This window comes from Rhincodon typus, chromosome 21, assembly GCF_021869965.1.
Source record: "Rhincodon typus isolate 14 chromosome 21, sRhiTyp1.1, whole genome shotgun sequence".
Taxonomy (NCBI): Eukaryota; Metazoa; Chordata; class Chondrichthyes; order Orectolobiformes; family Rhincodontidae; genus Rhincodon; species Rhincodon typus.
The window spans coordinates 6,093,978-6,107,361 of record NC_063352.1 but is presented as its reverse complement, the minus strand read 5'-3'; the positions used below and the strand labels follow the sequence as shown (position 1 = coordinate 6,107,361).

The 13,384-nt window shown below is 42.2% G+C and overlaps 1 protein-coding gene across 1 annotated transcript in view; it reads left to right on the top strand.

Annotated features, from left to right (window-relative positions):
• Positions 1-13,384, top strand: part of LOC109935637 (dynein axonemal heavy chain 3) — a 214,009-nt gene that overhangs the window by 43,066 nt on the left and 157,559 nt on the right. Inside the window, exons 16-18 of the mRNA XM_048609665.1 lie at positions 4,688-4,889; positions 7,777-7,869; positions 11,935-12,045. Of these exons, the coding sequence (XP_048465622.1) occupies positions 4,688-4,889; positions 7,777-7,869; positions 11,935-12,045 (406 nt within the window). The remainder of the gene's footprint in view (positions 1-4,687; positions 4,890-7,776; positions 7,870-11,934; positions 12,046-13,384) is intronic.

Here is a 13,384-nt window from a genome sequence, read left to right as displayed (position 1 = left end):
GTGTGTGTGTGTGAGATACAGAGCGTGTGTGTGTGTGTGTGTGAGATACAGAGCGTGTGTGTGTGTGTGAGATACAGAGAATGTGTGCGAGTGTGTGTGTGTAAGTGTGTTTAGTGAGACAGGGTCTGTGAGTGTGAGTGTGCATGTGTGTGAGTGTGTGTGTGAGAGTGTGTAGTGCGTTGGGGTCACCTGTCGCAATACGTGAACCCAAGATCATGGTTGAGGCAATCCTCGTGGATATGGAACTTGACTATCAGCCTCTGCTCGGTTATTCTGTGTTGCTGTGTATCTTGATGTATGCCTTGGTGGATGCTTACCCGAAGATTGGAGGCTGAATGCCCTTGACTGCTGAAGTGTTCCCCGACTGAGAGGGAGCATTCCTGTCTCGTGATTGTTGCTCAGTTTCCATTCATCCTTTGTTGTAGCGTCTGCATTGTCTCACCAATGTACCATGCCCCGGGACGTCCTTGCCTGCAGCGTATGAGACAACATTGGCTGAGTCACATGAGTATCTGCCATTCACGTGGTTTGGTGTTCGCACGTGAGGTGGTAGCGTCCATGTCGATGATCTGACATGTCTTGCAGAGATTGCCATGGCAGAGTTGTATAGTGTTGTGGTCAATGTTGTCCTGAAGGCTAGGTAGTTTGCTGCGAACAATGGTCTGTTTAAGGGGTAACAAGGTGTAAAGCTGGATGAACACAGCGGGCCAAGCAGCATCATAGGAGCATGAAGTCTGACGTTTCAGGCCTAGACCCTTCATCAGAAATGCTGGGAGAAACGCTTCTGAAGGATCTCAATGCTTTGAATGTAGACATTGTCACGGTTGGGGCCAAATTGGGAAGGCCTGAATGTGGACTGTAGTCCATTGGGGATGATCTGGTTCTGTAGGCAGGTACTAAGAAAGGTGATGTGGCTGTAGTACCTGGTTTGCTTCAGGACGTGGTTGAGCAGTTTCAAGGCCGAAGAGATTATGAGAGAGTTGCAGTGGGAGAGAGATCCCCTGAGGTTTGTCCGGAGGGAGGAGGGTAACTTCTTCAGGGAAGGCATCCTTAGAAGAGGCTTCGCAGTGGGGTTAAAATTGTATCAGAGATAGTAGGAGCTGCAGATGCTGGAAAATCTGAGATAACAAGGTGTAGAGCTGGATGAACACAGCGGGCCAAGCAGCATCATAGGAGCAGGAAGGCTGACGTTTCGGGCCTAGACCCTTCATCAGAAATGGATCTCTCTCCCACTGCAACTCTCTCGTAATCTCTTCGGCCTTGAAACTGCTCGACCATGTCCTGAAGCAAACCAGGTACTACAGCCACATCACTTTTCTTAGTACCTGCCTACGGAACCAGATCATCCCCAATGGACTACAGTCCACATTCAGGCCTTCCCAATTTGGGCCCAACCATGACAATGTCTACATTCATAGCATTGAGATCCTTCAGAAGCGTTTCCCCCGGTCTGTTTAAGGTTTGGTAGTTGTTTGAAGGCGAGAAGTGGAGGCACGGGGAAGATCTTGGTGAGATGTTCATCATCATTGATGACATGTTGAAGGCTGCGAAGAACATAGCATAGTTTCTCCTCTCTGAGGAAGAGCTGGATGACAAAGGGTACCCTATCGGTTGTATCCTGTGCCTGTCTTCTGAGGAGGTCTTTGTAGTTTTTCGCTGTGGCACCTTAGAACTAGTGATCGATGAGTTGAGCATCGTATCCTGTTCCTATGAGGGTGTTCTTCAGCATCTTCAGGTGTCCGTCACATTCCTCCTCATCTGAGCAGATCCTGTGTCTGCGCAGGGTTTGTCCGTAGGGAATGGTTTTGTTTAATATGTTTAGGGTGGAAACTAGAGAAGTGCAACATCATGAGGTTATCTGTGGGCTCACGTTAGAGTAAGGTACTGAGGTGTCCGTCCTTGATGGAGATGCGCATGTCCAAGAAAGACTGATTCTGAAGTGTAGTCCATAGTGAATCTGATGATGGGATGAAACTTGTTGATATCGCTATCTGGTTGTTTCAGTGATTCCTCACCGTGAGTACAATCTTTGGGAAAGCGTCCTCCAAGGCGGACTTTGAGATACACAATAATGCAAAATGGCCGAGCAGACGCTGATAGCCAAGTTCTGTACCCATCAGGACGACTTCAACCATGCTGTTGTGTTCATGTCGTGTCACCTGTGCCACAGGTGACACCACCACACTATATACTCTCACTCACACACACACACACACACACACACACGCTCTCTCGCACACTCGCACACTCGCACACGCTCACACTCACACTCAAGCGCACACATACACATATACACACACACTCATGCGCACACATATGTATGGAGTGAATTATTTCATCTAAGGTGTTTGTGTATTTGCGGATACATTCAATTTTGCTCAAAAAAATAAAACCAGCCTGACTTAAAACACAGACAGATCATAAACAAGGCCTCACACCTAAAATGCATTGTCTGACCTGAGATGTCGTCTCTTGTATATACTGATGAAGCCTTTATCTTGGGGCAATAATCATAGAATCCCTACTGTGTGGGAACAGGCCCTTCGGCCCAACAAGTCCACACCGACCCTCAGAGCACCCCACGCAGACCCATCCCCCTGTAACCCACTTAATCTACATCTCCCTGAACACACTATGGACAATTTAGCATGGCCAATCCACCTAGCCTGCACATCTTTGGACTGTGGGAGGAAACCGGAGCACCCGGAGGAAACCCACACAGACACGGGGAGAATGTGCAAACTCCACACAGACAGTTGCCCAAGGGTGGAATTGAACCTGGGTCCCTGGCGCTATGAGGCAGCAGTGTTAACTACTGAGCCACCGTGCCACCCCAAACTTGAAAGAAATTCTGGGATTTGCACTTCAATCAATAAAAACCTGTGTCTCCTTTCTGACTGATTAAAGATTCAACAGGATGCAGTCAGTGAGCCATTTTTTAGGGTTGTTACCTTTCTGCTTAAAAGTTCTGTATCGGTATACCTCCTCTTCCACAATACGCCTGAGGAAAGAGCAGAGCTTCGAAAGCTTGTGTTTTCAAATAAACCTGTTGGACAATAACCTGGTGTCGTATGATTTTTGACCAAATTCACTGGCATAGAAGAAACATAGAAACATAGAAGATAGAAGCAGGAGGAAGCCATTTGGCCCTTCGAGCCTGCTCCACCATTCATCACGATTACAGCTGATTGTCCAACTCAATACCCTAGTCCTGCTTTCTCCCCATAACCTTTGATCCCATTCGCCCCAAGTACTATATCTAGTTGCCCCTTGAATATATTCAATGTTTTGGCATCAACTACTTCCTGTGGTAATGAATTCCACAGGCTCTCCACTCTTTGGGTGAAGAAATGTCTCCTCATCTCTGTCCTAAATGGTCCTAAATCCTCATACTGTGACCCCTGATTCTGGGCACACCCACCATCAGGTACATCCTCCCAGCACCTACCCTGTTGAGTCCTGTTAGAATTTTATAAGTCTCTATGAGATAACCCCTCAATCATCTGAACTCCAGCGAAAACAATCCCAACCTTGTCAATTTCTCCTCGTACATCAGACCCGCCATCCCCGGAATCACCTGTTAAACCTTCGCTGCACTCCCTCGAGAGCAAGAGCATCCTTCCTCAGAAAAGGAGACCAAAACTGTGCACAGTATTCTAGGTGTGGCCTCACCAAAGCCCTGTTTAACTGCAACAACATGTGCCTTCTCCTGTACTCGAAACCTCTCACCATGAAGGCCAACATACCATTTGCCTTCTTTACCGCCTGCTGCACCTGCATGCTTACGTTCAGCGACTGGTGCACAAGGACACCCAGGTCCTGCTGCACACTCCCCTCTCCCAATTTACAGTCATTCAGGTAGTAATATGCCTTCTTGTTTTTGCTTCCGAAGTGAATAACTTCACATTTATCCAAATTATACTGCATCTACCATTGATTTGCCCCCTCACCCACTTGAAGAGAGCATTGTAGACTTCGGTACAGTTAATTCACAACCAACCAAGCAGCAGTGCAGCATGGGGTATCCTGTTTACTTTATCACATTTAAAAGTTCAGAACTACTGCAAATAAAGATAGCTATATTCTGAAGTAGGTACAGATCTGGCCTCCCAGTGGTTCAGAGCCCAAGAAAAATACAAGGACCCTGTTCTCCTGGCAAAAGTACACCACTCAGGGATTCACGTGCTCCATTACCCATCACCGTGGAGCCCCTCCTAAATCATGGGTCTGGGGGTAATTTGGATATCAGAGCAATATCCACTGGGAGCTTTGGAGCACCAATCACCCAACCTCCAGGTCTGAGGGACACAAAGATGTTCAGCTGCAGGGATTCCTGAGACCTGGGATAGACCAGGAAGCACCTCACTTTACTGTAATACAAGTATAATTGTCCATGATTCTATCTCTTGCCAATTGTTTCCTCTAAAAACATTTCCTCCCCCCTTTTCTCTGATTCCACTGCACTTGGTTTGATGATGCCTTCGTCCTCACTAGACTTGCTAAGATGTCTTCCTTTTCCTTCCATTGATAGGTTCCCACTGCCGTAGTTGTGCTGATACAACCCTGCTCCATATCCTCACTCCCACGAATCCTTCCTCCTCACTCTGCATTGTGTATTAAAGTCTAACGTTGTCAGGTTGAGTTCATTTGCTTGATGTCTTTGTCCTGCTGTTGCTTTTCACTCCAGATTCTTTTTCTTGTCCAATGATGAACTGCTTGAGATTCTCTCAGAAACCAAAGACCCGCTTCGGGTTCAGCCACACCTGAAGAAGTGCTTTGAAGGGATCGCGAAACTTCAGTTCACTGATCAGCTTCAAATCACAGGGATGATCAGTTCCGAAAATGAAATTGTTCCAATTGTTAAACTGATCAACCCAGCTAAAGCAAAGGTACATTGTTGCTTCCCATGTCTCATTGCTCTTTCAGTGATTATAGAAGAACCCAAATTATAGACTGTTGTAGTTGCTCAGGGCGAAATATGACAAAATGACTATTAGGAGTTTTCTTTTTAACTGACACAGACAATCGAAGGAAATTTTAACTAATATAGCATTTCATACAGTTCAAATCATGGCCTTCACAGACACACAACAAAATGCCTCTGAGTCTTAGTAAGGTATGCAAACAGTAAGATTCTGATAATGCAGCTCAGATGAAAACCATCTGATTTGAGCTTTTTGATTTTTATATGAAATAGAAAGGAAAAGCTTGATCTAGCTGAGATGACGATTTTTAAATAATTATAATTACATATTAGAGTAGACACATATTCATACGAGAATAGAAGTTTAAATTTATTAGATATTGGGGAATTATATTTCTGAAGGCAGTTAGCCTTGGATGCATTTTTGATAAACGCCCTTGAAGAAACTTTTTCTCCATCAGCAAGATTAGAATAACAAAAAGGTATAAACAGCTAACCTCGTAAGAGTACCAAGAGACAAATAACATAACTGGGGAGGAGGGTAGAAACAATTTGAAACAGGGTCACCACGGCTGAGAGAATAGACAACTGCTGCTTTGTAAGTTGGATAAGAGGGAAGCTGCTCCTGAAATTGTTAGCTTTGTCACAGAATCATAGTATTAGGTTTAACTACATATAACTTTATAAGTAACTTTATATTAGAGCTGATATTAGTAATATTATAACAATTGGTAGAAATGAACTTTTTAAAAATTTTCTGAACTAAGATCAGCAATATGAATTCATGACCGAATTTGAAAAGTCATTAGTAATAAGCAAGTGTATGATGTGGATGGCAAGTATCTAGGAAGGGACATAACAATTAGTGTTGGAATGTGGTAATCATAAGAGCCCAATGACAGGTCATGGGATCCTGGCAAACATCACGAGATGATGGGAGGACCTAAGGTGGATCATAAAGTTGTCCATCATTGATCGTGTATTCACAGGATTGGATGTGTAGGTCAGAGGGGATGTGGCAAGCGTGGATGTCAATTATGCATATAACCATTGTGGTATGTGTAAATACCCTATTCTTTATTGGGGAAGGAAGTGTCACTTACCTCTGACCTGAGCTGTATTTAAGAGGGCAACTGGGCTCCATGTGAAAGACAGATGCGGAGCCATCTCTGGCCTCTCTCCCACGTGTGGTAAAGAGCTTGAATAAAGATCAATTTATGCTTTTGAACATGGGTCTCAGACTCCTCTTTAAAATCCCTATCTGATATAGAGAAAGGTTTTCACCCTTATAGAATGGAAGCCTGACGATTGTAGTTTCTCAATCATCCTTTTAAAACAATAATTTAATTATTCTGTCTTCCTTTAATTTTAAATTTTTCAAAAAGATTTCTGCTGAGGCAAGAGTGCATTTGGGAAAATTCTTGGTTCCGCTGACCTGACTTGGCAGAAAGTGACCTGAATGATAGATTTTCATTTCAAGGGGTGGTGTGGGTGATAACTGGAAATGGGCTAAAGATATCAAAGTTTGAAACTATCAAAACAGAGAAAAATAGATTTTAAAGAAAAACAGAAGGTAGAAGCAGGACTAGGCCATTCAACCCTTCAAGCCTGTTCCACCATTCAGTATGATCATGGCTGGTCATCCAACTCAGTCCCCTGTTCCTGTTTTCTTCCCAAATCTTATGATCCCTTCAACTGTAAAAACAATGCCTGACTTCACCTTGAAGACATTCAATGTTTTGGCTTCAACCACTTTCTGTGGTGGAGAATTCCACAGGCTCACCACCCTCTCAGTGAAGATATTTCTCCTCATCTCAGTCTTGAATGGCTGACCCTTTATCCTTAGACTGTGATCCCTGGTTCTGGACTCCCCAGTCATTGGGAACATCCTTCCTGTGTTCATTCTGTCATGTGTTCACCCATTCTAGCATGTTTAGGAAAGTTCAGTTTGGGAAACTTTGGTTGTATTAATGTAACAGATTGTGATACAATAAAAAACATGTAGAAAATACAATCTAATTCTCCACAAAGACAGAGTTTAAAAAATTAAGTTGGCTGGAAAACAGTAGAAATTATTTTGTTGTGTTGTAAAATTGCTCTGATTTAGAACTGGCATTACAGAAGTAAGTTTGTGTTTTCCTATTCCTTTGAATGTTAAATAGTGAGGTGCACAGCCTTTAGCACTTATAATTTAGGAATCGTGTTCATAACTTGGATCCGTAAAGGTGGATTCAAAATGAGTTAATAAGTTACATGCTAGCCCATTATACGCTGTTTATTGTTAGAAAAACATCTTAGATATTGGAGTTACGTGAAGAATTACACCAACCCCCCATTTCTGAAATATGCCTGTCCCCTAATTACATGTAATGTCTATGAGATCAATAAAACTTGGCAGCATTTGCAAGGACCAAATTGTAGGTAGGCTCTTGGCTAATTTTAAAAAAGGGTCTTTTGTTAACATGTTCCAATACGTTTCTGAGCCAGGTGGGACTTGAACTTGGACTTGCTTGTGCAGAGGTGAGGACACTTCCACTGCCAAAGGACCCTGGTAGCTAATTTTAATAGCACTTAGTTCAATGTGGCCCAATTGACTATGAAAGTGGGGAAAATCCAGGGCTGGTTGCACAAGGTTATGCTTGCAGATGCCACCCATGTGTGGTGAGAACATGTCTTGGAAAATTTTTGGGTGCTCCCCATTATGTTTAATGGTTGGGAAATCATGGGAATTGTCTCCATAATATGCTGGTGTGCACACTGACATTCATTGCTTTTGGAAAATAAGCTCACTCTAGGGTGTCTGGAATCAGATTTAAAAAATGATTTGATTTGTTGTGGTTTCTCTATTATAGGGTATGGTGGAGAAATGGCTTTTGCAAGTTGAAGAAATGATGCTTAGCAGCATTAAGCATGTTATTAAAGAAGGCATTTCCAACTATGTTCAGGTAATAGGACCTAATTGTCAACCACAATTAGTGCATTTCTTTGCACTTTTTAAAAATTTAAGGCAAAGGTACACAATCATGCACAGTTTTGATTTTAATAGTGTTAATGTGAGAACTGCCTTGGCTTTGCTATTGGCTTTTTGTTATTTCTATGGAATTTGTACCATTTATTTATTCAGTTTAATATTTTTACTTATCAATAATCTAATGCAGCATATTGACCTGCAACTTTTATTTGGGTTACAATTGTCTAGGAGAGATGATGATTTCTCTCCAAAGGAGTGAATTGTTTTGATCTGGAACACACAGTCTGAAAGGGAGTTGTGTACCATTTCCAGGGTAACTTACAAAATAGATTGGGTACATGCTTGAAAAGAACTGTCCACTTAAAGAGAATACTCAGGGAATAATTGGAGAGGGCAGTGCTTCCCTAACTATTTTTCCCACTGTGATCCATTCTACTTTTAATTTGACAGTTTGATAGTGGGCTGTGTGAGTTGTGGGTTAAGATCCATTCTGAAGGCACAGAAATTGCCACACTGGTAGCCAGAAACAGAGACAACTCCTTTGCCCTCTCTGAGGTATCCAAGCTCACTACCTCTCTCTGGCTTGCCAACTCTTATGATTTCTAACTGTCTGCCACTTTACCACTCACCCTGCCTTTCCAACTTGCCGCTTCTCTCTCCCAAACTGTTGGACTCCCACAGTAACCAAAACAGAAATTGCTGGAAAAACTCAGCAGGTCTGGTAGCACCTGAATTCTGAAGAAGGGGCACCTGACCCGAAACATTAACTCTGATTTCTCTAGACAGATGCCGCCAGGCCTGCTGACCTTTTCCAGCAACTTCTGTTTTTGTTTCTGATTTACAGCATCCGCAGTTCTTTCGGTTTTCCCAGGAACCAGCCAGACTCTTATCTCAGAGCCCAGAGGATGCTGAGGAGTTCTGCCTTCAGTTGGGCCAGGACTAACACGTATGTTAACTCCCTCTCTCCGGTTTGATTCTGATACTGTTAGGATCCTCCTTCAACAAAAATCAGCCAGTTTCGGCTTCGCAAATTTTGACTGAAGCCCAATCCAGGGAGAGAGTTCCAGATTTCCATTTTGTTTAAAGTGCTGTTTCCTGACACCACCCCTCAGTTGACCTGGTTTTACCTTAAAGTTCCTGACCCCTAGTTCTGTATCCCTCAGGAACTGGCTTTTCTCTATTTTTTGCACTGCTTTAATCATCTTAAACATCTCAATTAGATTACCCACTAGCTTTTTATTTCAAGGGAAGATGAGTATATCAAAGCTATCTTCACAATTTAATTCATTTCACCCTCTTGTTATCATACTTTATGAAAGCGTATGTTAACATTTCTATTTGACTTCATTATTTTCCACATTTGGTTTGTTACAATCGATTTGTTCGATATGACCTGCCCATTATAAATGCTCCTACTCTGATCACTTTGCGTTGAGCCAAGTGTTCAATGGCTCTTCTTTAACAATTGGTTCTTGTAATTTGGAGCAAGAAACCTGGAATGTTCTGACTCATCTCTTACCCTTTCTAAATAATGTACACTCATGACAATTTTCTGAGCCACAGGAACAATATCTGAATCATGAAAGCTTGGGCAGATCAGCACTAGAGATCCTAAAGGGAGATGGTGGTGTACTGGTGTTCTCACTGGCCTTGTAACCCAGAGGCTAGGCTAATACACGGGGGACATGTTCATGGGTTTAAAATCCACCATGGCAGATGGTGAAATTTAAATTTAATTGCTACAATTTTGGATTAAAAACTAATCTAATGGCAATCATCAAACCATTGTTGATTGCTGAGAAAACCTGTCTGAGTCATTGAAAATCTGTCATCTGTACTTGTGACTGATTCTTTACTGCCCCTGAAATGCATCACAAGCCACTTAATTCAGGGCAAATAGGGATGGGACAAAACTGCTAGCCTGGGCAATTTAACATTCCATGAAAGAATAAATAATTTCTTCATCAACTCCTCACAATTGGAATAGAAACCCTCAGGTCTCTGGCCTTTTGATTATTTTTACTCCTATTATTTTCATAGAATCCCTACAGTGTGGAAGCAGGCCATTTGGCACATTGAGTCCACACCAACCCTCCGAAGAGCCGCCCACTGAGGCCCACCCTCTACTCTATCCTTGTAATCCTGCATTTCTAATGACTATCCACCTAGCCTGCCCATTCCTGGACACTATGGGCAATCTCCCATGGCTAGTTCGCCTATCCTACACATCCCTGGAAACTATGGGCAATTTAGCATGGTCAATCCACCTAACCTGCACATCTTTGGACTGTAGACGGAAACCAGAGCACCTGGAGGAAATCCACGCAGACACGGGGAGAATGTGCAAACTCCACACACAGTCGCCTAAGGGTGGAATCAATCCTGGGTCCCTGGTGCAATGAGGCAGCAGTGCTAACCACTCAGCCACTGTGCTGCCTCATTTTCTCCATTGCCATTATTTTATTTGTAGTCAATTGAGTCATTTTCCCCTTTCATTATATCAGGTGGAAGGCTGTGGGGGAACAGCGTTAGGGCAAGGGTAGGGGTATAGATCTTTACAGGTCCTTTCTATCTCAATGCCAAGTTCCTCACTTCGGCACTGAGTGCCTTTGAACAAGAGGCTTGGATCCACCAAACGACCCCATAAGTGTTGCTTGTCATGCTCCCTGTATGACAGGCCCCCACCTGCTGCTGGGATAATACCAGTGGCACAGGGTGATGCACTTAAGGGGGCATTAGTTGTCTGTGTAAGGGCTTTAATTGGCAGCATGAAGGTTGTCCATGGGCCTTAATGCCACAGACTGGCCTGCGATAGATGCAGGTAATCTACCCAACTGATTATATGATCTCCACGCCTCCTTAAAATCTCTACAGTGGAGAGCAGGATTTAAATTTCACCCACAATCTCTCATGGACAGTTAAACCAAGAGATCTGGGGGAGGAAGATGTACAGTAAAGGCTGATATCTGTGCCAGGCAACACAAAGGGAGTTGCTTTTGGGTTAACCGCTCAGCAAAGAGGGTGGAACCCTATTTGAAGAAACATGGATTGTGAAGAGTTAAAAACTAGAGGGAGCCTTACAATGGGATGTGCACTCAGTTATGCACAAAGGATTAAGAGAGGGACCTTATATTGAAGGGGACTCAAAGATTCACCCAAGTGAAGCAGAGAGAAGAGATCCTGTTAGTGAGAGGAGCATGGGGTTTTAGTTACCAGAATGCATTTCTGCTAAGAGTCCTGTAGAATGCATAAATGAGTCATTGTGTTGTTTTCGTTCCAATAACTTAATATGGATCACCTTTTCTGTAGCCTAGTTTTTTAATTGCCAATCAAGTAATGTTTAATTTATGTGAAGGATAAAGCAGAGTTAACGTTTTGGCTCCAGTGACCTTTCCTCAGAACTGGGTCACTGGACCCGAAATGGTAAGTCTGTTTTTCCCTTCGCAGATGCTGCCAGACCTGCTGAGCTTTTCCAGCAACTTTCTTTGTGTTCCTGATTCGCAGCATCTGCAGTTCTTTTAGTTTTTATTAATGTTTAGTCAATGTTAGTTTTAGTTTGTTTACACAGTAACAGTCTTAAAATGTGACGTCTTGCATGATCCTTTGAGTTGGTGATGGTAAATTTCTTATCTCTTTTTAAAATATTGTCAGTGTTAATAGGGATTGTAACAGTGTTCTCTAACTGTTTGATTATTGACTATTTCAGGCTCAACAAGGCACAATAACCTTCATCTAAACTGTACAAAATGTATCATTCTATAAAACACAAACAGATGAGTATAAGTGACAATATCTACAATGACCCAATGCAGACTAGATCATGGACATTATAATAGCTCCAACTATTCAAACATAGGCTTTGATTTAAGTAGCAAAATATTGGATTATAGGAAATATTTGATGTATATATCCAAGGAAATGAACTTGGTCTAGACATTGGTTTATTGCAAAGTATACTATGGACCTCAAATGTAAATAACTTGTCTTGTTTGCAATAGAAAATAATTCATGTATGTACTTTTATTTTGTGGATTTATAGCTTCCACGTAACAAATGGGTTCTTCAGTGGCCTGGACAGGTGGTGATATCAGTGTCGACAGTCTATTGGACCAGTGAAGTTTCTGAGGCAATAAGAGATGGAACCTTGCCAGTAAGATGAAAACATGTTGTCATTCCTATTCCTTATTGATTACTAACTCACAACTTACAGTAGATTGTAAACAATGAGATTTTAGTAAGGTGAGGAAGCAGAGAGGTTACAAGGGTAACTGTTAGCAGTTGAGAAATAGGGTAAAGGTAGCAGTCTTTGGAAAGATATGGTGATGCCTGTCTTTTTAACTTTGTTCTTTTTTTTCTGACCTATGGTCATACTGCGTATAGCTATTATGGAACCTTTTTTCTTCGCTTATATATTCTTTAACTAAGAATTGTACCTAGGTACCTTTGTACCAAAGATGACACTGTAAGTGGCGACTTATACACTTTTTGTTGTACTCATTTGAGTATGTGACAATAAAGCTAATTCAATTCAATTCAATGCATTAGAATTCCATTGTCCCCTCTCTAATTGTGCACTGGCCAAAGTAAATACAGTATTTTTTTTATTTTTGTACATTTTAAAATTGTGGACTGAAATTAGAAAGAACTTGTTTCAAGACCAGTGTTTTAAAGGATTGCTGCAAGTTTTGAAAAGCAAGTGACCTGATGCTTATGACAAGCATTGTATAACCAGCTGTCTGAACAAGTAGTAAATTGAAGTGGTGGTGGATGAACTTCAGCTGATGAGTTCTGTGTACAGACACAGCTGGATGGCAACAAGAAGCTAATTGGTCTATGGACTAGTGGCCAATTATTGACACCAAGCCTTTTGCCTGCATGTGATTAGTTCTCAGGTCACTGAACAGTTTGGTGATCGGAACAAATACAGAAAAGTGTTTAGATCTCCACCAGCTGAGGGGCTGACTTGCTGCAGTCTAACCCATTCGTAACTTGAAAAAAAGTCATCTTTTCTTTAGCAGTTGTTGCAAACTTTGACTTTTACCTGATAAGTCAGATACCTTTTATAAGTGAACCAGCCAGTTTGTGTCTCTTGGGAACCATTGGAAGCATCCAGAGAAAAGTGAGTTGGAATCACCATTGTGACCATCATAAGAATTATAAGAATCAACTCTGCAACTCATGAATACTAGTCATTGAACTACCTTCCACGTTCCTTCCACTTACAACCTGTTTTTATTTTGATACTAGCACAGCAATTTGATTTAGAAGAAGTACAGAGAAAGCCAAATAATTTAGACAGTGAAACATTATAATCAGGTGATATTCAGTTACAATTAAAGCAGCTCAAGTATAAGGCATAGATAGTAGGAACTGCAGATGCTGGAGAATCCGAGACAACAAGGTGCAGGGCTGGATGAACACAGCAGGCCAAGCAGCATCATAGATGCTGCTTGGCCTGCTGTGTTCATCCAGCCCTGCACCTTGTTGTC